This window comes from Schizophyllum commune (genome assembly GCF_000143185.2).
Source record: "Schizophyllum commune H4-8 unplaced genomic scaffold SCHCOscaffold_3, whole genome shotgun sequence".
NCBI classification, from domain to species: Eukaryota; Fungi; Basidiomycota; class Agaricomycetes; order Agaricales; family Schizophyllaceae; genus Schizophyllum; species Schizophyllum commune.
Genome location: NW_026089540.1, coordinates 2,025,298 through 2,045,798, shown reverse-complemented (window position 1 = coordinate 2,045,798; position 20,501 = coordinate 2,025,298). Strand labels below are relative to the sequence as shown.

Below are 20,501 nucleotides of genomic sequence, written 5' to 3'. Positions count from 1 at the left end.
CTCGCTTCCACTTTGCAATTACTAGACACCTAATTCCTACATACTAGTACAATGACACCAAGACACCGAAACATATCTACAGGGCAGACAACTTCATATACAAAGGAAGGAAACACAGCGCTGCCGCGTCTCCACTCAAGTGAGCCTCATGCAATGATCAGGATTGCCCGAGGGATTGAGAGCCCATTTAGGAAAGTCAACCGCTTTCCCGCTGGCCCCACCGACCGCGAATGACCACACAAAGACCATGACTTCCGTACCACCATCGAGGGCAGCGGACATGCTATGCCGGCAGTCAGCCTGCCTGATCATGCAGCATAGTCAATGGTGAACTCACAGGAAGTTGTACTTCCGGAACCACCGTGGGTGGTACTTCCGCAGCCAGTACTGACTGACCACTGCAGTGGATGATATCATCCGTCAGCGCACCTTCATAGAGACGGTAGAGAACCCAGTACGCACAGCACAACAAAAAGGTCATAAAGATCGACGAGTTGATGCCCGACGAAAGGCCTCCGATCTGCACAGCAATCATCGGCGTGATGACCTGGTCCAGTCCCCACTTCGGAAACTTCTTGTGCAGGAGCCAGAAGGGGATGGGGACGATGAGGCCAATGAGGATCGACATGGGGATGATCCCATATCTTGAGCCTGGAGAGTACAGGTGCTTCCCGAGCGCGCCCCAGGACACGGCGTCGCTGGAGCAGATGTCAGAGCGCGAACATGTAAGCTTGGAAGTGAGCGGACCTATTGTACGACTGGTAGGTCGCGCCGGACCAGACGTTCGTTCCTTGAACGGACAGCAAGATCTCCCGATTCGCCTCGATAATCAGCGCCATAATCAGGTAGTTCAGAAGCGCGCCAATAACCGCGCCGATGGTCTGCATCGTGAAGGTCACACGAGGTGGAAGCTGCGGGAGTTCATGTCAATACATCTCTCCCACCATCGTACATAGTACCCTTTCTCCAAGCTGGAACCCGCTCACGCACCTTCACATACTGCCCGATCTTCAGATCCCTCGTGAACGACCGCCCCTGCTCCGTCGAATTATACGCGTACATCGCAAAGTACATGTTCGCGTGCGGGCTCCCGGGCACGAGCGCGCTCCCGAGCATCTTCGCGATGTCCTCCGTGCTCGGGACAAAGCAGATAACTGCGTAGAGGAAGGCGATGATGGGGAGGAAGACGGCGGCGAAGATGATGGCTAGATGGGGTAGGGATAGGTCAGTCATGCTATGCATCACTGAAGGAACAAGCCGCTGCAGAAACGCGCCGCTGCAGAAACGCGCCGCTGTAGAAACGCGCCGCTGTAGAGTATGGCTTGGGAAGGCTCATACTCACCCACGATAAACGCCCACCACGGCAGTTGGGAGTGGCCCGTGTAGCAAGTGACCAAGGACATCACGATGGACGCGACGAGGAAGCCGGCGTACCACCACCAGGGCACTTCCTTGTACGCCTTCATCTTCTGGTAGTGGGCTATGGCGTGCATGTGAGCTTGGGCGCATCTTCACAAACACTCTGGCATCACGCACGGTCTTTGATCTCGCCGGACTAGCCACAAAATGCTCAGCGAGTAATGTGAGTAGGATAAATCGGGGGTTTACCGTAGCCTCCTTGATCGCAGTCCAAATCTGCTTGCCGTGCCAGATCGCCATATGCGTGACTATACGTCGTTGAGGCAACGCCATGTCCACGCTGTACTTCAACTCACCTGTCGCGCCCAAAGACAGGGACGTCGCGATCTTGTAGACGGCATACGACGCCGCGAACCAGGGCAAGCCCTCTTGCTCCAGCTTTGTCGCGTTCAGCGTGTAGTCATCGTTCAAGATGAGACTTTGATTGTAGGTGTCGCCTGTCTCGTTGAAGAGAAGCTAAAGACGGCGGTCAGTCAGCGTACGTAGTCAACGCAGTGTAGAGAACCACTTACCTGACTGAGGAAGGGGAATTGCTGCGCATTCCAAACGTTGTTGGCGTAGCATGCGCAGAAGATGATGCTATGATTACTCGTCAGCAAAAGGGGGTAAGAGTCGATGATGGCCACGCACATGCAAAGCGCCAGCCCACAGTACGACGACAATTGCGTCTGAATGGGCTGGAACAGCGCGCCGTACGCAGATCCTCCAGATCCAACGTACTGCCAGTCAAAGCACAGCGAAAACAGGCCGAGACCTTCATTGCCGGCCGCGCCACCGAAGATACGGGTCACCCACGGGCTCTTCTGGCGCGCGAGGCAGAAGATGGAGACGCCGGTCAGGGTGGGTGCGATATATTCCTGCAGAATATGTAAGTTGAGATGGGGGATATGAAGCGAGAATCGCGCAGGCTCACGGGGAACCACTCCCAGATGAAGATCCCGATGAAGAGTATCCAGAAAAACCTGAGTCGCTTCTTCTGTAGGAAGTTGTCCTGACCGCGGTGCAGGACGTCGAACATCTGCACGGTGGGCATCACGTTGGGGTACACGCAGCACGTCGGATACACCAAGAAGCTGCGCATCAACCCTGCAAGCACACACAAACAGTGAGCACTCAGATCGCAAACGACCAGCACACCCCCTCACCTCCCAACCCATACCCCAACAACTGACTCCCCAGCAGCGTGAAGATCGCATTCGCATGGTTTAGGTGCCGATTGTAGAACAAATCGTCGACCACGAAAATCTGGATCGCCAGCGCGCCGTGCACCGCGGCGGCGGACATGATGAGCGAGCCCGTGTGCTCTTTGATGTTGTAGGGCCCGTGGTTGATGAAGCGCCAGAAGGCGTTGTTGGGCGTGCGCATGGAGGGGAGGGTGTGGTTGGGGCCGGGGAGGACGTATTCGCAGATCTTGCCGAGGACGAAGCCGAAGGTTTGGAGGAAGAGCTGGGAGACGTAAATGGTTTGGGGGCGGAAAGCCTGTGGGGAGGTGAGCAGGGATGCGATAAATGGGGATGGAAAAGCGTACGAAGATCTGGCTCAGGACGGCACCGAAGCAGGATAGACCGATAGAGATGAACCATAGTCGAAATGTCCAGACAGGTTGTGTCGGGTCATCCTCTGAATGGCAAATTAGTAGGAGGCAGGTCAGTAGAAGTTAACTCAGACCTACCGAGGGAACACAAGCGAACGGCCCAGTCGAAGTCGGTTTCTAAACTCGGGTCAATGCTTGCCAGGAAGGCAGCTCTGCACCTGACTAACCGACAGCACGCTCCTTCCCATCGTCGCCTAAATCTATCTGGCGGACATCTATAGCAAGTCAGTTCATTCAGATCCTGCGCTCCTACCAGTACAAACAACGCACCCTCATAGACGTCTCCATATCGCGCCAAATCATCGTCAGACGACACAACCTTCGTAACGCCCGCCTCCTTGTCCTTCAGCGAGCTCTTCTCATCGTCGCTCCGGAAGGAGTCCTGGTGAACCGCCTTCGGTAGCACGCTGGTGTCCAGCGCGGTGGTCTTGGCCTCCGCCATCGTCGTGCGCTATCTGTGATGTGCGGCGGCGCAATTCAGCGAGGTGCCCTCGAGGAATGCCAACGGCCGTGTACAGATGCACAGAGACCAAGTAGGCGCACGAGCCAGCTGAGAGGACAGACAGAAACCGACCGGCCGCACAGAAGCCAACCTCTCGCAAACCTCAGGTACCCGTCCTTTTATACCGCCCTCACCGGAGCCACAGGCCCGCTCTAAGCACCATCCTGGCATCAAAGCCCGTGGTGGAACTTCGGGGCCCCATGCTCGCGGTGTCGATAGTCCCATGCTCGGGATGTCGATAACAGGTGTCGATAGAGCATGTGGCCGGTGCTTCGGGCGTGGGCGATAGCTCGAGGTGGGCAGAAGTAAAGATAACTTGGGTATGTGTATGTGTATGATCGCTTTTGGACGCGAATGAATGATAGGTCCGGGTGTGGGCGATGGCTTGGGTTAGGCTTGGGTGCGGTAAGAGAGAGGCTGGCTGTTGGCAGACGATAGCTCGCTTGATGGTCCTGGGCGATAGTCACGTACGGTATGCCTGCCAACGATAGCGTCGGACTCGCGAGAAGATAACAAGCTAGGCTGCAGCGGTTGACGGACCGTCGTGGACAAGGGCCGAGTGGCGGATAGTACCTGTGGCCTACGGAATGTCCTCCCGCGGGCCTGAGAAGTTGTAGGAAGGGTGAGCAAAGGGAGATATCAGCGTGCACGGTGGCGTGTAGAGCGAACCTTCGGATCCACGTGAGTATCGGAGGCATGCGCTCCTCTGCGGTAGCCTGCGCGTGAGTAGACTCGGGAGAAGCAGACGAACGAGATATGCGCTTCTGGATGAATGATTGTTTCCATACGAATGGCAAGCCTACCACAGTTGAGAAGCGATTCTCATGAGCATCATTCCGACGAATGCGCTAAAGAGGACGAAGGCCAATCAAGGGAGTGTTCGCGAATCTAATGGTCCCGTGTTCATGCAAGTCGATAACCCAAATATGCTAAGGTAAGTATGGTCTAGGCCGAGTGGAAGCCGACAGCTCAATGTCGCAGACGAAGGCTAAGGGCCGCTGTCATCCGCGACCCAGTCCTGGTGCATACATACCTACATGCATCTTCACGAATTTCTCGACCCTCGCTTGCTGCAGTGGCCCGTCCTTCATCTCTCCACGCTTCGGATGCAATCAGCAAGAGGCACACAACGGAGAGTAATGAGAACTCACCAATGCATAAGCAGCTCCCTTGTATACCCAGCTGTACAAGTCGTTGAATTCTGGGTGCGACTTTGGTATTGGTGGCGTCGGGCTCGATTCCGGGTCTCCATAGCCGATCCCCTTCGTCAACACTTGGACCGCGACCTTCTTGACGATCTATACGTCGACTGAGCGTTTGTCGATATAGCAAGGGAACGGTAGCATGCGTACCATCTTATTTTTCTCTGCCAAATCATCGTCCTTCGGCTTCGCCTTGAGTTTTGGCTTCGGTGCCTCAGTAAACACGTCGTCTGGGTCATGCGCCACCTCTGGAGGCGGCGCTTTGGTGGGACCTTTGTCCTTGCCGCTCTTGTTTGGTAGCGCGGGTACTTTGAAGGATGACGTGGATTCAAGGCGTTGTCGTTTTGCTGGTCCAGGCTTGGCACCGTTTGATTGAAGAGATGCGGAGCTTGCCACCCGCTTGAGATCCGTGCCCTTGGCCGTTAACACTGGAGGTGGCTTGCGCGGGGTAGGGTCGTCAGGCCGAGGAAGGCGAAGGTGGTTTGTGGGAGGAGGATTGGCGGTAATACGAGCTACAGAGAGCTGAATTTCGGCCTGGCCGGGGAGTTGTCTGGCGTAGACGACCATGTATGTGGTTTCGGGACCGTCTGCGAGAGTCAATGTGCTGATCTATCACATGAGATAGAGTAAACACACCACTGTCTCCGAGCGCAATCTTCACCCCAATATCGGACTGAGGGATGGAAGTGGAGGACGATGATAATGGGAGCTGGCAGAACATGTTCTCAAAGTAGAGGCGCGACAATGCGGCATCGCGGTGTATGTCACTGACAAAAGCACATTCTAGCTGAGTATGCCTCCAACTGAAGGAACTTACAGCTGTATGTCCCCACTTTGGTCCATATAGATGTCCTTCAAAGCGATCGTACCCATGAACCTCAGATGAGGCCTGCCGCGCATACTCTCTAGCGCCAGAGCAAGAGGGTTCTCTAGCAAGTCATGTCCAGCACTCGGGTGTCTCCAGGATGCCGCGAAGGTGAGACCGTCTAGCAAGAGATGGGAATCCGGCAGGGAAAGGGAACCACGGTATAGCAGACGGTATGCGGGTTTGGGACCTGGGTTCTTCGACGCTGAAGCCGTCAGCATTATGCCCGCCGGTGGTCGAGGAGGTGTCGGGTTTGTGATGGATATGGCAGGCACCTTCAACATGGGAGTCAAGAACAAGTCGCGCGCCACGGCATTGCGCGCGTCGCGTCACGCGACGGCGAGCACGCGTGTGTGCCGACCGTGACGCGACGCCACATATTCCCCATCTCTTCCTCGACGCCCTCGAGCGTCATTTGCGGCGACATTCACGCAACCTGCTCGCCGTTTGTAGGCGCTACTCTAGCTTTCCCCGTATCTTCTGTTCTGTCTGGATCTCCTTGTCATCGATATCTGAGTCGAGCCAGCTGGGCGCATGTCAGCCACAATGTCGAACGCGAGCATGATGCCGCCGCAGAATGCGGACCTCCTCACGACCTGGAAGTACTTGGAAGACGGCGTGGACCACATCATGACGAAGTTGCAATCCGGCGTCTCATACTCCAAGGTGCTGCCCGTCCCCTCGGCGCGTGCGCACTACTAACAACGCCGGATCGCCCAGTACATGTCCCTCTATACCGTCGCCTACAACTACTGCACCTCATCAAAGATCCATCAGGCCATGGTAGACAGCAGCGCAGGGCTGGGGAACCGCAGTGCGTCTCGCGCGACCCGCGTGCATAGTTCTATACTGAGATGCACTCAGGCGGCGCCAATCTGATGGGATCCGACCTCTACAACCACCTCATCAAGTACTTCGTCGGTCACTTGAAGTCAATACGAGAGGTGCGACGCATATGAATCCATCCGGCCGGTCTAACGCCCTTGTAGCACGCAGAAACCTTGCAGGACGAGGCATTGCTCAAGTACTATGCTGAGGAGTGGGACCGATACACCACCGGTGCCAACTACATCAACCGTCTCTTCACCTACCTCAACCGCCATTGGGTCAAGAGGGAACGAGACGAGGGCCGTAAAGGCGTGTATCCCGTATACATCGTGCGTTCACCTTTCGTCATTCATACTTCACCCATCGAATATCTCGCCCTAGCTCGCCCTCGTACAATGGAAAAACAACTTGTTCTTCCCCATCCAAGCCAAGGAGACGCGAATAGCTAGTGCATGCCTCCGCCTTATTGAGCAACACCGTAATGGCGAAATCATTGACCAAGGCCTTGTTAAAAAGGTCGTCGACTCCTTCGTCTCCCTCGGTCTCGACGAAGCCGACATCACGAAAGTCTGCCTCGATGTCTACCGCGACCACTTTGAGACCCCCTTCCTCGCGGACACGGAAAAGTATTACAAGACCGAATCCGACACCTTCCTCGCGCAAAACTCCATCTCCGATTACCTCAAGAAGGCCGAGGAGCGCCTGCGCGAGGAGGAGGACCGCGTCGAGCGCTACCTCAACAACCAGACGCGCAAGCCGCTTGTTGCCAAGTGCGAGCACGCGCTCATCAGGGAGCACTCCGAGCTCATGTGGGAGAGCTTCCAGCAGCTGCTGGACTACGACAAGGACGAGGACCTGCAACGGATGTATGCCTTGCTGGCTCGGATACCAGAGGGCCTGGAGCCGCTGCGCAAGCGCTTCGAGGAGCACGTCAAGCGCGCGGGAATCGCTGCCGTGGACAAGCTCATCGGCGCGGGCGAGGGCTCTGGTCCGGACGCGGTCGAGCCGAAGGCGTACGTCGACGCGCTGCTGAACGTCCATAGTAAGAACTCGGAGATCGTCCAGCGGAGCTTCCGGGGCGAGGCGGGCTTCGTTGCGAGCCTCGACAAAGCGTGCAGGGACTTCGTCAACCGCAACGGCGCGACGGGCTCGTCGAGCTCGAAGTCGTCGGAGCTGATTGCGAAGCATGCGGATCTGCTGTTGCGGAAGACGAACAAGGTGTCGGAGGAGGAGGATCTGGAGACGGCGTTGGGCCGGGTGGTCAGTCCCATTCTCGTTTAGTGGGCTGAGCGACGCGACTGACGACTTGTGCTAGATGATACTGTTCAAGTACATCGAGGACAAGGATGTGTTCCAGCAGTTCTACACGACCAAGCTGTCGAAGCGTCTTATCCATGGTGTCTCCGCGTCCGACGAGGCCGAGGCGAGCATGATCTCCAAGCTCAAGGAGGCCTGCGGCTTCGAATATACCAACAAGCTGCAGCGCATGTTCACCGGTACGTAATCCGTTTCTCGCTATCTCGCCACCTATGCTTACTACCTGTCCACAGACATGTCGCTCAGCAAGGACCTCACCGAACAGTTCAAGGAGCGCATGGCGCAAAACCATGACGATAACGACATCAACTTCAGCATCATGGTCCTTGGCACGAACTTCTGGCCGCTCAACCCGCCCACGCACGACTTCATCATCCCGCAAGCCATTATACCTGTTCACGATCGCTTCCAGCGATACTACCAGTCGAAGCACTCAGGGCGGAAGTTGACATGGTGCGACAGAGCTCGAGTAGAATGTGCGTGTTCTTCGCTAACGTTACTCAGGCTCTGGAACTACTCCAAGAACGAACTCCGGACGAACTACCTCAACCAAAAGTACATCCTTTTGACGAGTTCGTACCAAATGGCCGTGCTACTCCAGTACAACACGCACGATACGCTGTCACTGGATGAGCTCGTAGCAGCGACCTCGATCCCGAAGGAGTTGATGACGCAGATTCTCGCGCTATTGGTGAAGGCGAAGGTGCTGGTCAGCGAGGAAACGGACCAGTACGACTTGAACCCAGGTGAGTGGTCGAGCGACAACACTTGTATCCTGTTGAAGCTGACGAGGCTGGACGTAGGCTTCAAGTCGAAGAAGATCCGCGTGAACCTGAACCAGCCGATCAAGGCTGAGGTGAAGGCGGAGTCGAGCGAGGTCATGAAGACGGTGGACGAGGACCGGAAATACGTGATCCAGGCGACGATCGTGCGGATCATGAAGGCGCGCAAGACGATGAAGAATCAGCAGCTCATCCAAGAGGTCATCTCCCAGATTTCGACGCGCTTTGCGCCCAAGATTCCTGATATCAAGAAGGTGCGTAGTGGTTGACGAGCCAGAGTTGTGTTTTGCTGACGCGTCGGTATAGGCGATTGACACGCTCTTGGAGAAGGACTACATCGAGCGTGTGGAGGGCGCGAAGGATACGTTTGCCTATGTTGCATGATGTGGTCGTATGTCGAAGGCTATGGTGTGTATTATGCCATGTATGACCTGCTTTGTGGATGGAGAAGCTCTGTTGTTGTTTCCTCTGCTGTTTGTGTAGCATTCCCCTGTATCTATATACACCCTGTGTTAGCATGTGTATACCATTCAATGGACCTTCACAAGCGCCAATATCTTCTAAGTACTGATGAAGGCGTTATGGGTCCGTCCCACGTGCTCGAGGCGATAAGGACGACTCGGGCCGAGTGGCGGACCAGTGAATGACATTGCATTGACTCCATCGCCGCGTCTTACGCTTTCCTCGTTCCTTACACGCCGCCGCCATGTCCAACGCCGAGCGGGGCGAGCGCGAATACAAACCCTTCGATGAAGAGGCCGGCATGGAGCACCAGTCGCTCCTTCCCTCCTCCCCCAAGCCCGATGCCGCTGCCGAAGAGAGGGGCGCCTCCAAGCCACGGAAGTTCCTCAGCTCGCGATTTAGCCTCCTGCATCTTAGCGTCGCTTTCGCTGCCGGTATACTAGCGTGTGCGGCGGGGCAGTACGCGCTCTGTGGACAGCAGCAGCATGCGCCTGCTGGGGACACGGCTGGCGCGCTCGCTGCGCCGTGGGCTGGCTCCACAGAGGTGCACGGGTTCCCGCCAACGAAGCCCACTAATGCCGTCCCAACACTCTTTCCCTCCGACGTAGGGTACGCGGGTGGAACACCGACCGGTGCTGAGCCTGCTGTGCTCGCCACCGCGCCTGCCAGTGCGTGATACTATTCATGTTCTATCACAGTGGTGCTGACGCGATGGTCGTACCCTGCTATCAGTCCCCTTTCACAAGGGTACCCCGAACCTCGTCCATGCCGAGGTGAAGGAAGCGAGCAAATCCTTCAACATGTTCCGCTCCTGGGGCAACCTCTCCCCGTGGTACAGTGTGCCGCGGGGCACCTTTGGCTTGGACTCAGGCCCTGAAGTCCCAGAGTCGTGCAGGATCACAGAGGCACACATCCTTCACCGTCATGGCGCCAGGTGCGTGTTGGTCTATATACTCCTTACCTCGTTCTGACTAACCGCATATAGATATCCCACTGCCTGGGGTGGGTTCCCATTGAATCCTCTGTCGCGCTTACGGTCCTAACATTGCTATCGCCCAGCTTCGTACGGTGGTCCCGCGAACTTCTCCGGCCGTCTGCACGACGTCGCAGACAAATGGAATACGAGCGGCGACCTCGAGTTCATGAATGAATGGACGTACAAGCTCGGCGAGGAGATCCTCACCCCCTTCGGGAGGCAGCAGCTCTGTGCGTGCTACTCGGTGTTGCCTGTATTCCTCACAGCCCCCTAAACATGTTTTCCTCGCTGATACACTCCCCTCGCCGACATGCACCCCTTCCCGACATGCTGCCTTGCTGACATATCCCCTTACCCCGCACAGACGACCTGGGCGTGCAGATGCGCATGCGCTACGGCTTCCTCCTCAAGAACTTCACGGAGACCAACACTATACCGGTCTTCCGTACAGAGTCGCAGTGCGTAGCATGAACCTCCTTGGGAAACCTGCTTTTCCTTCAGTCTGTTTCGCGTATACTGATCGACTGGGACCCTGCAGGGACCGCATGCTCGCTTCCGCGATGAACTTTGCGATTGGGTTCTTTGGGTGGCCGACGGATGGGCAGTACCAGCAAAGTATCACTATTGAGGCTGATGGGGTGGGTTTTATGCTCATTGCATTCGTCCATGCTCCATGCGCCTTGCCCTCGCTCCCTGCGCCTCGCCCTCACTCCTCGCGCCTCGCCTTCATCCCCTACCTCTACCTCATTCCCTTCATCTCACTAACCCCCTTTTCCACAGTTCAACAACACCCTCGCGCCCTACAAGACCTGCCCGAACGCGGGCGACCGCCGCAAGTCGGACCGGGGCACGCAGTACGTGGAGGAGTGGGCGGACATCTACCTCAAGGACGCGCGGGCGCGCCTCGCGGCGCAGTTCCATGGGTATGACTTGACTATCGAGGACACGTACGTGTTGCAGCAGATGTGTGCTTATGAGGTGGGTATAGTCTCTTGCTCAAATCATGATTGCGCGCGTGCGTTCGCACTCGCGGCTTCATACGCGCACTTACTCGCGTATGCCTGCGGACACGAAGCTAACGCCACCCCCAGACCGTCGCCCTCGGCTATTCCAAGTTCTGCGAGCTCTTTACGGAGGAAGAGTGGGAAGGGTTCGACTACGCGCTCGATCTTGGCTTCTGGTGAGTTCGCGTTTGGGATTTGTTCATTGTCTACCTGAGCCCTTCATTTCTTGACGCCCTTGCCCCTCCTTCCGACCCCAATCTACTTCTCCGTCGTTCGTCATGCTAACCACGCCTCCACCTTAGGTACAACTCCGCCTTCGGCTCCCCCGTCGCGCGCGTGCAGGGCATCGGCTACGTGCAGGAGCTCGTCGCGCGGCTGACGCACACGCCCATCGCGACGCACAACTCGTCCACGAACGCGACCCTGAACGACAACCCGGTGACGTTCCCGCTCAACGACAGTCTGTATGTGGACGCGACGCATGAGGTGGTCGTGCTTAATGGTGCGTGAGGGTTTTGTTTGGGGTGGTGGGGAATTGAGTAGGGCTTGGGGTTGCAAAGGAGTACGAGGTGTAGTCGTGGCGTGCGTGCTGACCATGCTTCTAGTGCTTACCGCGCTGAACCTGTCCTCCTTGGCCGCGGACGGACCGCTACCATCGGACCACATACCTAAGGATAGGAAGTTCAGGGTCAGCGAACTTGCGCCGTTCGCCACAAATGTGCAGTTCCAGCGTGCGTGATATTCATACTACTTGACTTGCTCTTCGCTTACGTTGTCGGCTCGGCATCCCCAGTTCTCGACTGCGCTGACCTCGACGACCGTCAAATTCGCATTATCGTCAACGACGGCGCTGTTCCGCTCGTCGGTATCGAGGGCTGCCCGGAGCAGAAGGACGGCATGTGCTCGGTCGATACCTTCGTCGCCGCGCAGAAGAAGATCATCGCGGAGACGGACTGGAACTACGACTGCTATGAGAACTGGACCGTCCCGCCGGGCGCTGAGTGGAATACGACAACGGGGGATGCGCCGCGGTGGTAATGGCAGGTTCTGATTGTGGTCAGGCGCATAGTACAGTATACTTAGTCCAATACCCTATGGAGGACTTGCATAAGTAGGAGGAGAGAATCGGCTCAGATGTACACTTTGGCAAATTTTCAACAGAAACACTCGTTTTACAAGGCATTCTGTGGGAGTTTTGGTTCTACAGCCTAAGTCGTGCGCCCTCGCAGGCTCACAAGCTCTGCATCTACCTTCGTACGATTTTGTTGTGGCCTAGATATGATCAAGTATTTTCGAGACGGTGGATCCAAATCCCGTGGGAAACGCCACAAGGATCAAAACAACCATATTTGAATGGCAAGTTCACGTTCTGCTCCCGCCGCCCAACTTGCGCACGACACACTTTCAGCAGCTTCGCCGTATTGAAATCCTACCGAAGCCTTCATCTCTGCCCGACAAAAGAGCGTCCCCAATCTGCTACGCCCTGACTACCACGCTACTGCCTCAGCCATGCACATTCTGCGGGAATTATCGACTTCCACCATCCTCTGCACTAAATGCGCGAACACCATTGACGTGACTATCGGGGCACCAGAACTGATCTTGCGCGCTCGCTCTGGCTACACTCCGTTTACCAGAAACGAGACCTCGGCTCTCCGTGCCGGCCTGGCTCGGGTATACGGAGACCTGCGCCAGTGCGAGTTGGAGATCGCGCGGCTGGAAGTAACTCTACACACGCTTCGCGAGTCACAAAAGGCCCTCGAATTGACGGCAGACTGCATTAACGCCCTTCTCTCGCCTATACGCAGGCTTCCGCCAGAGCTGCTGGCAGAGATCGCGCCGTACACCCTGCCCTCGAGGTGGTTTACGGACCACATCGGCAAACATCCGTGGTACTTCTCGCAGGTCTGCCGCAGCTGGAGGTCCGTGGCTATCGCCACGGGATGGGCTTGGGCACAGATCCGCTTTCCGCAGTGGCTACGTGTGCGGATTGTCAACAGGGCCGATCTACTCTCGCATATTGTCGGGCTCTACTTGCAACGAGCCGCGGCTACGGGCAGCCCCATTAAGATCCGTGGCCTCAGGAAAGCGCATGTGGAAGACGAGAGGACTCGGGCCTGCCTGATGGCTTACGCAGATTGTATACACACCCTCGAGGTGAAAACCAAATACGATCTACTTCCCTTCACATGCCATTTGACAGCGCTGCAGCGACTTATTGTTCACAACGAGCTCTTTGACAATGTGGATGCTCCTAACGTCCGCATCGTCGACCTCTACGAGGCCAGTCCATCTACCATTGAGCTCCCATGGGCAAATCTGCGCGCCTTCAAGATGCACGGATGCATCAGCGGCCCGGACCTCACGGTCCTACGTTCATGCACAGCGCTGGAAGTACTCAGCCTTACCGACGACACTTTGGGGCTAGAGTTCCATTCTGACCCCCTCGTATTCCCTGCACTACACACCCTCGAGATCGGCAGCGCGGCCATCGAAGTGTGCCCCCACCTCGTCGCACCCGCGCTCCACCACTTCATCCTGAACATGGGGTCCGATGACAACTACACCTGGCACGTCGAATTGCAACGATCCCCGTTGCAGATGCTAGCAAACCTCCTCCCGCCAGTCACCTCGCTGACCTTGCGCAATATGGACACTTACGATTTCGAGAACATACCCGTGCGCGAGCTGCTAGCGCTGCCGCGCAAGCTGCAGAAGGTGTCCGCCGTCATAGAGACCGATTACGCCCTCCAGTCCGGCACGCTGACGATGTACCGCGATTTGGTGACGGTGCTGGGTTGGGACGAGGCCCATCCGACGCTTCCGCATCTCACGGAGATAGACCTCGTCAGTGGAACACGAGATATACCATGGTCGGATGATGATGTCGCTCTCGTGCGACGGTTGTTGGTGTCGCGCGCAGCCGGCGCGGCGACTGGCGGATGCGCGCGGCTCGAGCGACTTAACATACGGACCCCATTCGCGCCGTTCCCAGTTGGGCCTCTGGCGGAATCATGGGCGGATGCGCGGGGCACCGACGGACAGCGTGTCATGGCGATAGATAGGCACTGCCAGGGTGAACCTGTTGAGGCTTTCGACATAGAGACAGCGCTACGATAGTCTAAACCTGATACAGGGAGAGGAGCTGTCGTCCCCGATGCTGATGTACGCGCTTCGCAGAGAGCCATAATGATTGTAAACACCGGCGAGAGATAGCTACAATTTGATCGCAGGTTGGGTTGTCCTTGGCCACCTCGTCGACACTTGGCGATTTGACTGCGTCCTCAGCCTTCTCACTTGCTTTGTCCATTCGAACCGCGTTCAAATCGAGCTCTAAATCATCAGAAGGTCAGCGCTGCATGCAAGACTCATTGGCTAAGCCACCGACTCCGCGAGAGCGACATAAGAATTCGATGGATGGGCTTCGCGATTTCTATCGGTGTTTTGCAGCAAGGCGTGTGTGTGGTGTCCAACGAACCGGATGGTTTGTTTCCGAAAGGGTGGCCGGATGCGAAGTAGCGTAAGGGCTTGGAAGGGAGCGACGCAGTACGACACATTTTCGGTGGGTGACGAAATGCCTATCTAGTCGACCTCTAGTTGCTCGGCGGCCATATGGTCGGGCTTGCATCTTTGAAGTAGCACTTCCTTCCTTCTCGCCCCGGTCCACCAGGAAGGGTCGTTCCATACATGCGCAAGCTTGACGCCAGAAATAAAGTCCGAGATAATGTACAGCCGGGGAGTCCCAACTCGTTGTCTTCGCTGCATGAATACCTCTGGATACGGGGGATTGCGACGTAGGTCTTGCTCGTGATATATTGCTTCGCCCGGACGTCGGATTACATCGACCGGGCAGCTGTGTCGTCCAAAATATATCGAGAGAAGCATACCACTCAGTGCACGCCGTCCGAGTACTTGAGCCTGTAGACGGCGTTGGAGCTTCCGCGATGAAGGGGCGTGACGACCGTGCATAGGGGAGACAGCTCACCTTCCTCCGCAGTACGTGAAGAGAGGGTTAAGATTTATCATGATCAATATGCGCAAGGTCTAGCGCTGCCGCCAGGCCTGCGTATTGACCAGAAGACGAGAAATCCGAGTGGGACGAAGTCACAACTCAGGCCGAAGAAGCGATGGTGGCCGTTCGGGACAAGATGTCGTGGGAAATACGGAAGCTTATTTTGCTTCCTTACTTCCGGAAACACTGATCATATCGCTGCGAATACCTTCAGAGTCCACACCCACTTGTACCTCCATCGTGATAGGCGTAAGCCACAGACGGGGCTGAGTATCGTAGCAGGCAGTCGAGGTTTGAAACAAGGAGCGCCCGGTAAACGCCGGCGGCGCGCATTCAATCTCCGATCACGATTTTGCTTTCGAACCCTGCGAGTGCCGTAATTGTGCACCCATAATGCTCCTTGCGATTGCAAGGGTACGCTCATGGCTTTTCTTCATGGGCGTGCGAGTTGCTCAAGTATCCCCAGCTATCTACAGCATGCATGACAGTCCGCTTTCTAGACGAACACTCGAGGAAGAGATATATAGGCTAGGCATCGAGAACGGACAACAACAGCTGGACAGACAACTATGGAAGACTAGAAGGACGCAGACGACACCTCGATGATGAGACAGATTGTGCGCATCAGAAAACTGAGAAGGCAAGCAGATGAGAGTGGAGAGAAAAGCTACTACTAGGGACGAGAAGGAAGCGATGGGCCGGAAATGAGATGAAAGGAAACCGAGAAAAGGAGGCATGGAATGTTGGGAACGAGAGGGTAAAAGGTCGTGAACTCGTTAGCGAATGGTATCGCAAAAGTCATGTACACAAAGGGGAATATAGCTGGGGAAGACACCAGAAAATCAACCAATCGGATGCGAGGAAGGACCAGCACAGGGTTTTACAGGGAGGCCGATGTATGAACATTGCACATGCGGTCCGTGAGCCGCCACCTCAGGTCCATGAGCCACAGACATCGTCGGCGCTGTGCGGTCAACTTCCCTCCGCGTCCGTATCGCGAGGTTGTGGAGAGCGTGATCGCCGCGGGCGTCCCGCCGAGCGCGATGTGCCACCCGAGTGCTGGCGCTTTGCACGCGGACGCTTGACCGGCGGGGATGCAGGAGGTAGAGCAACCTCGCGCGTCGCTTGTTGCGGCGAGGCATACATGCGCGGCGACTGGTCGCGCGCTCGCATGCTATCGTGTGTCTTCCGTGGTGGCGGGGGTTCCAAGCGGGTCGCAGACACTGCATATCGTCAGTTACGCGTTCAGCACCCCAACGGGCCGCTATCCGCCGTAGAAGAGGATGACGAGCGGCTCTATCCACGCACCTGCGTTCTCGCGAATGTGCTCCCGGTCGTTCTCCGAGGACCACCCGGCGAGCGAGGGCGGCTTAAAATGCGCCGAGCGTGGCGGGTCGGGTGGGAATGTGTACGGCTGCTGCTCCGCGCCGTTCCGCCTTCCGCGCATTCTTGTATCGTACCGAAGCTCGTCCTCGAGCTCTTCCACGCGCCGCTGCAGGCCCGCTATCTCGGCACGCATGCCCGCGGTGCGCTTCTCTACCAGCGCGTCGACAGTCTCGGCGAGCTCCTTCTGCTGGGCAGAAAGGTTGTGCGCGAGGGCTTGCGAGCGCTGCAGCTGCTCGGCTAGCCAGCCTTTGAGCTGGCGAGAGTCGTTCAAGGCCTCGTAGAATAGTTCAAAGGGAGCGAGGAAAGCGGCCTTGTCCTGAGCTGGAGGATGCCTGAGCGTTGTCGGTGTAGGTGGCACAAGGCCTGTCGATATTGGTACCGAGGGCGTCGGTGGGGATTTCCGCAAGTTCGAGATAGGTTGTGTGACGGTAATTGCGGGGGGCGCAGGCCCGCGATTCACAGAGAAGCGTGTCGGCGTCGGTGGCACCTGCCCTGTCACCATGCTTCGCGAATTATCGTGACCGAGGACAGACGGCAGCCGAGGGATGCTCATCGGGAAGCGTCCGTAGGACGACTGGCCGCCGTGTGGGATAGGAGGCGCGCTCTGAATGGCGGGTTGGAGCTGCTCGGGCGTGTGCGCCTCCCGTGGGCTGATGTTCAGATCGGCCGGCTTCTTCTTCCCCGAACCAAGTTGGGCGGCGCGCCGGCGAGCGAAGCTGATCGGAGGTGGTGGGAGAGATTGAGTGGGAGGGATGCCGTGGCCCTGGCTGGGGACGACGTGCTGAGGCGGAGGCGGCTGCGCTGGTCCGATAAGCGCGGTCGGACTGGAAGGCCGCGAGCGGCGGCCGTGCGCAAGTCGGTGGGCGGAGATGGGGGGAGGGGAACCGCGGCGAGACGCTCTTGCAGTGGACTGAGTCTTTGGCGAGGACGGCCCAGGCAGCATGGAGGCCGACGAGGGCCCGCTCACGCTGGATCGCCGCTGAGCGATCAGTTCTTCCTGCTGTTGGCGGACAGATATCATGGACCTGACTTTGTCGAGGTCGGCGGGATTGCGCATGGCGGGGAGGCCCATCACGACAGGCGAAATGGGCGTGCCGCCGTTCTGGTCCGTGGGGACGCGCACGTCGATATTCAGACGCGGGGTCTCGCCGATGGTACGACGCCTTTTCGAGAGCTTGGCATCGCGGGCGTGCCCGGCCGCAGAGGACTCCTCGCCGTGGGTGCGTCGCTCGGGCGGGGGGCTGCCCTCGAGCTGGTCGTGTTCGTCTTCGATCTTGACCTGCGAGGCACGTGCAGAGTCTCTGGAAGTTGAGGTGAGCATGTACGACGCGCGGAATGGTCAAGAGGCCTACTCTCTGCCCGACTGGTCCTCATCCTCGCTTGCGCTGTCTACATCTTGGTGTGTGCGCTTCCGTCCTGCGCCAGCGATCGGGGGGAGGTCTTCACTTGAGGGACGACTGCGGGAGTTGGGGTCGGTAGCCTGGAGGGGGGGAAGGGCATTGGCGTTTCCGTTTGGCGGTGGGCGGGGGAGTGGTTGCGTGCCAAATGTCTGCGCGAAGGAGGGGAGGGATTGGGGCGCGTGGGCCGCGACGGGTGCGTGGTTGTTAGACATGATGGCGGGCGGGAGAAAGAGGCTGAGGGAGGGCGAGGGAACAATAGCGCAGTCAGGGGCGGGCACGCGGTCTGTTGTTTATCGCGCCCGACGCGCTGGTCGTGACCGGGACACACTCCAGAGGTCGTCCTCGGCGGAGGGGGCGGTGGTGGGTCGTGTCTGCTCGTCAACCGGGAATTCGCACCCGAGCTGCCTGTTCCCGTCAACAGATGTCCTTCTTTGGCGGTCAAATTCACACGTTGGGTGGCCTGAGAAGCGGCTTATCCTCCTGCGGTCGTCTCGGGCTCGCAGCGCTCTTGCCGTCGCGCACGCCGGTGGGGGGAGGGGACAACAACGCGCGATAAAATCATGGGATCAGAGCACTGATTTCGTGGCTACCAACAGCAGATCGCCTCCACGCGACGTCCTCGCCTCGAACGCAATTGAAACATCAGCGAGTCGCCTGATATCACACCCCGCTTCCCCGCCGCCGCCAGCAGCCATCGTCTCGACAACGACTGCCGCCAGGCCGCCTCGCGCCATTTGTTCCCCTCCCCTGCCCGCCCCTTCTGCGGGACACCACGGGCCGCCACGAACGACACGAGGCAGCACGCAAACTTCTTCTGCGTCGGCTTCATTATGCGGCTCCAGGAACCCGTATTCCGCCGCAGCAGATTTCATTGAGTACTCCGGGACTGGATCGGGCGCTCTCTACTCAGGCTCGCACGTCGACAACGCCGGCTGCTTTCCTCCAGCGCCGACTGCCCTCTGCCAACGTTCTCGCCTTCCCCTCCGCGATAACAGTGCTCCGCGTGTCGATTCTAGGGTGGCCGCCGTGTCAGCTGCGGCCCGCAAGGCCAAGATGAATAGGAAGAAGGATCGAGATGGAGCTTGCGAAGGCAGGCGCTTCATCGATCTCAACCCACGGAAGACGGGCTAATAATTGGGCAACATGTCGTCGGAGACCCTTAGCTTGTCTTCGCTGAATAGCCTGGAGACCAGGGCTTCTGTGTTACAGCTAGTATGCCGTCTTATGTTGTTCAAGGAAGTCAGCAGACGCCGGTCGTCTTACTTCATACTGTGAAACGGCAGGCTACCCGCGGTTGTAAGTGCAAGGGTAGGGAAACACTATGAAGTGACGCACTAGGGTATAGGCTCGTTGTAGAGCTACTTCTGTGCGCGTGTTGAACGCGCTTCGTAAACTCTGATTGCGCATCCTTCTCACTGACGCCACCGCCAGTACAACCACCATCCAATGTGCCGTGCAAGCTGAGATGAGTGAAGCACTAGCATGAATCCCTATGATTGAATTCCACAATAGCGGACATCTCTTGAGATATTCGTTGGCGTTATTCTACCTTGCCTACATAATTCAGTTGTCTCAGTTTGATCATATGGGTGCGCGCTTGGGCAGTCACGTGTGTACTATTGAGATAACCACCACCGGCTATTGCCCATTAGCCTGCAGCAACCACACATTCTCAAGCGAGCATACGTTTTAAGGCAAAGTTCATGTCAACTTTACTCTCACTCTTTTTGCTATCTAGGTATAGCCTTTGTGATGTCTCACAAACAAGGAATCGCTAGCAAGGTTGCTTCAATGTGTAAGCTTGTATTGGTCGATGACGCGACCTTTCAGCTTCCATGTATTGAAAAATAGAGACTGTAGACTGTAGTAAGCTTTCTCAAGGAACAGATAGCCATCATCTTGGTGCAGACCTCCATCGCGAGCAATGGCCAAAAGAAAGTCGGACATCAACTTCCCACGCTTGTGGGCGCCCACGTGCTCACACCTGCCCCCGCTCGACCGGGCCGCACTCATTTTCGCGCGCCCATCACCCGCGGAGAGCAGTCGCGCCGCGCTCGCCATCCCCGACGATGAACAGCTGCCTGGCGTCCGTCGCGCTCACCTTCCGGCGCACCTACGCCAGCCAAGCAACGCGCTTCCGCTACCCGCGCCCCAAGCCCGGCACCTCCGAGCGCCCGCCTGCGCGCCCTGCGGACCCGCTCAGCAACAGTAGCACCGCCGCCGCGACCGAGCTCGAGGATGAGGCGCTGACGTTCATTCACCGACCGCCGCCTTCTTCAGCCTCACCTATCTCGTATACGACGCTGCCAGCGTCGCCCCTGCTGCGCGCTCGACCAGAGACCAGTGCGGAGGGAGAGCAGTCGCAGCGCGCGCTGCCCCCCGTCTTCCGCCGCGCCGACCGCAACCCGACGGAGCGTGTACCGGACCACGCCGTACTACGCATGCGCGAGCTGCGCAACCGGGACCCTGCAAAGTACACTCGCGGCGTGCTAGCGCGGATGTTCAACACGAGCGAGGCGTTCGTGGGCATGGTCGCTGCAGTCAGCAAGAAGTCTGCACGCAAAGCAAGATTGCGGGAGCGGGATGCTTTGCATGCGCAGAATCGGGAGCAGTGGAGTGAGAGGAGGGAGATGATCGTTGCCATACGGCAAAAGAGGCGGCAGTTTTGGTAGCGGCTAGTGCGTTTGCGGATTGAATAGGTCAGTAACAGGATAGCTGACCTACTTGCAGGATTTCGCATGGCTCAGAGCCC

General features: G+C 57.5%; 9 protein-coding genes across 9 annotated transcripts; 4 read left to right on the top strand and 5 right to left on the bottom strand.

Annotated features, from left to right (window-relative positions):
- Positions 1–135: 135 nt before the first annotated feature.
- Positions 136–3,455, bottom strand: SCHCODRAFT_02491993 (OPT superfamily oligopeptide transporter; the record flags this gene model as incomplete). Its single annotated transcript, XM_003033845.2, has 17 exons — positions 136–283; positions 338–398; positions 463–698; positions 748–911; positions 991–1,205; positions 1,343–1,480; positions 1,537–1,555; positions 1,609–1,667; positions 1,716–1,875; positions 1,932–1,998; positions 2,050–2,276; positions 2,333–2,505; positions 2,565–2,898; positions 2,948–3,039; positions 3,092–3,130; positions 3,181–3,228; positions 3,284–3,455. 17 exons carry the CDS (start codon positions 3,453–3,455, stop codon positions 136–138), a joined length of 2,352 nt encoding a protein of 783 aa, XP_003033891.1.
- A 71-nt stretch (positions 3,456–3,526) lies between these two features.
- On the bottom strand, positions 3,527–4,258 carry SCHCODRAFT_02196274 (uncharacterized protein). The gene is made up of 2 exons (XM_050342040.1): positions 4,185–4,258; positions 3,527–4,118 (listed from the first exon to the last, which is right to left on the bottom strand). Exons 1-2 carry the CDS (start codon positions 4,211–4,213, stop codon positions 3,686–3,688), a joined length of 462 nt encoding a protein of 153 aa, XP_050201715.1. The 5' UTR covers positions 4,214–4,258; the 3' UTR covers positions 3,527–3,685.
- A 105-nt stretch (positions 4,259–4,363) lies between these two features.
- On the bottom strand, positions 4,364–5,888 carry SCHCODRAFT_02532925 (uncharacterized protein). Its single transcript, XM_003033844.2, has 5 exons — positions 5,535–5,888; positions 5,354–5,484; positions 4,868–5,304; positions 4,667–4,813; positions 4,364–4,615 (listed from the first exon to the last, which is right to left on the bottom strand). Exons 1-5 carry the CDS (start codon positions 5,864–5,866, stop codon positions 4,517–4,519), a joined length of 1,146 nt encoding a protein of 381 aa, XP_003033890.1. The 5' UTR covers positions 5,867–5,888; the 3' UTR covers positions 4,364–4,516.
- Positions 5,889–5,963: 75 nt separating this feature from the next.
- On the top strand, positions 5,964–9,063 carry SCHCODRAFT_02615501 (Cullin-domain-containing protein). Its single transcript, XM_003034416.2, has 10 exons — positions 5,964–6,248; positions 6,303–6,396; positions 6,447–6,526; positions 6,572–6,739; positions 6,792–7,670; positions 7,726–7,906; positions 7,961–8,180; positions 8,232–8,473; positions 8,531–8,763; positions 8,816–9,063. The coding sequence occupies exons 1-10, from the start codon at positions 6,129–6,131 to the stop codon at positions 8,891–8,893; spliced, it is 2,295 nt and encodes a 764-aa protein (XP_003034462.2). The 5' UTR covers positions 5,964–6,128; the 3' UTR covers positions 8,894–9,063.
- A 97-nt stretch (positions 9,064–9,160) lies between these two features.
- SCHCODRAFT_02615498 (phosphoglycerate mutase-like protein) lies at positions 9,161–12,130 on the top strand. Its single transcript, XM_003034415.2, has 11 exons — positions 9,161–9,639; positions 9,704–9,905; positions 9,957–9,973; positions 10,031–10,177; positions 10,312–10,405; positions 10,486–10,585; positions 10,728–10,925; positions 11,039–11,127; positions 11,254–11,453; positions 11,557–11,682; positions 11,745–12,130. The coding sequence occupies exons 1-11, from the start codon at positions 9,216–9,218 to the stop codon at positions 11,987–11,989; spliced, it is 1,842 nt and encodes a 613-aa protein (XP_003034461.2). The 5' UTR covers positions 9,161–9,215; the 3' UTR covers positions 11,990–12,130.
- Positions 12,131–12,326: 196 nt separating this feature from the next.
- On the top strand, positions 12,327–14,284 carry SCHCODRAFT_02615494 (uncharacterized protein). Its single transcript, XM_003034414.3, has one exon. It carries the CDS (start codon positions 12,461–12,463, stop codon positions 14,069–14,071), a length of 1,611 nt encoding a protein of 536 aa, XP_003034460.1. The 5' UTR covers positions 12,327–12,460; the 3' UTR covers positions 14,072–14,284.
- A 235-nt stretch (positions 14,285–14,519) lies between these two features.
- Positions 14,520–14,736, bottom strand: SCHCODRAFT_02615493 (uncharacterized protein). Its single transcript, XM_050344714.1, has one exon. The coding sequence runs from the start codon at positions 14,714–14,716 to the stop codon at positions 14,534–14,536; it is 183 nt and encodes a 60-aa protein (XP_050201714.1). The 5' UTR covers positions 14,717–14,736; the 3' UTR covers positions 14,520–14,533.
- A 1,491-nt stretch (positions 14,737–16,227) lies between these two features.
- Positions 16,228–17,961, bottom strand: SCHCODRAFT_02492759 (uncharacterized protein; the record flags this gene model as incomplete). The annotated part of the gene is made up of 2 exons (XM_050342971.1): positions 16,228–17,650; positions 17,702–17,961. The coding sequence occupies 2 exons, from the start codon at positions 17,959–17,961 to the stop codon at positions 16,228–16,230; spliced, it is 1,683 nt and encodes a 560-aa protein (XP_050201713.1).
- Positions 17,962–19,666: 1,705 nt separating this feature from the next.
- Positions 19,667–20,421, top strand: SCHCODRAFT_02676319 (uncharacterized protein; the record flags this gene model as incomplete). The annotated part of the gene is made up of 1 exon (XM_003034413.2): positions 19,667–20,421. Exon 1 carries the CDS (start codon positions 19,819–19,821, stop codon positions 20,419–20,421), a length of 603 nt encoding a protein of 200 aa, XP_003034459.1. The 5' UTR covers positions 19,667–19,818.
- Positions 20,422–20,501: the final 80 nt, after the last annotated feature.

Bases quoted from the DNA above. Each gene is read 5' to 3' on its own strand.
- SCHCODRAFT_02196274 (XM_050342040.1), bottom strand. From the start codon at position 4,213: ATGCCTCCGATACTCACGTGGATCCGAAG. The intron at 4,119-4,184 runs GTTCGCTCTACA...ACAACTTCTCAG, and splicing joins ATACTCACGTGGATCCGAAG to GCCCGCGGGAGGACATTCCG.
- SCHCODRAFT_02532925 (XM_003033844.2), bottom strand. From the start codon at position 5,866: ATGTTGAAGGTGCCTGCCATATCCATCACAAACCCGACACCTCCTCGA. The intron at 5,305-5,353 runs GTGTGTTTACTC...TGACTCTCGCAG, and splicing joins GATTGCGCTCGGAGACAGTG to ACGGTCCCGAAACCACATAC. The intron at 4,616-4,666 runs GTGAGTTCTCAT...TTGCATCCGAAG, and splicing joins AGGGAGCTGCTTATGCATTG to CGTGGAGAGATGAAGGACGG.
- SCHCODRAFT_02615501 (XM_003034416.2), top strand. From the start codon at position 6,129: ATGTCGAACGCGAGCATGATGCCGCCGCAGAATGCGGACCTCCTCACG. The intron at 6,249-6,302 runs GTGCTGCCCGTC...CGGATCGCCCAG, and splicing joins CCGGCGTCTCATACTCCAAG to TACATGTCCCTCTATACCGT. The intron at 7,671-7,725 runs GTCAGTCCCATT...GACTTGTGCTAG, and splicing joins AGACGGCGTTGGGCCGGGTG to ATGATACTGTTCAAGTACAT.
- SCHCODRAFT_02615498 (XM_003034415.2), top strand. From the start codon at position 9,216: ATGTCCAACGCCGAGCGGGGCGAGCGCGAATACAAACCCTTCGATGAA. The intron at 10,178-10,311 runs GTGCGTGCTACT...TACCCCGCACAG, and splicing joins CTTCGGGAGGCAGCAGCTCT to ACGACCTGGGCGTGCAGATG. The intron at 11,454-11,556 runs GTGCGTGAGGGT...CCATGCTTCTAG, and splicing joins TGAGGTGGTCGTGCTTAATG to TGCTTACCGCGCTGAACCTG.
- SCHCODRAFT_02615494 (XM_003034414.3), top strand. From the start codon at position 12,461: ATGCACATTCTGCGGGAATTATCGACTTCCACCATCCTCTGCACTAAA.
- SCHCODRAFT_02615493 (XM_050344714.1), bottom strand. From the start codon at position 14,716: ATGCAGCGAAGACAACGAGTTGGGACTCCCCGGCTGTACATTATCTCG.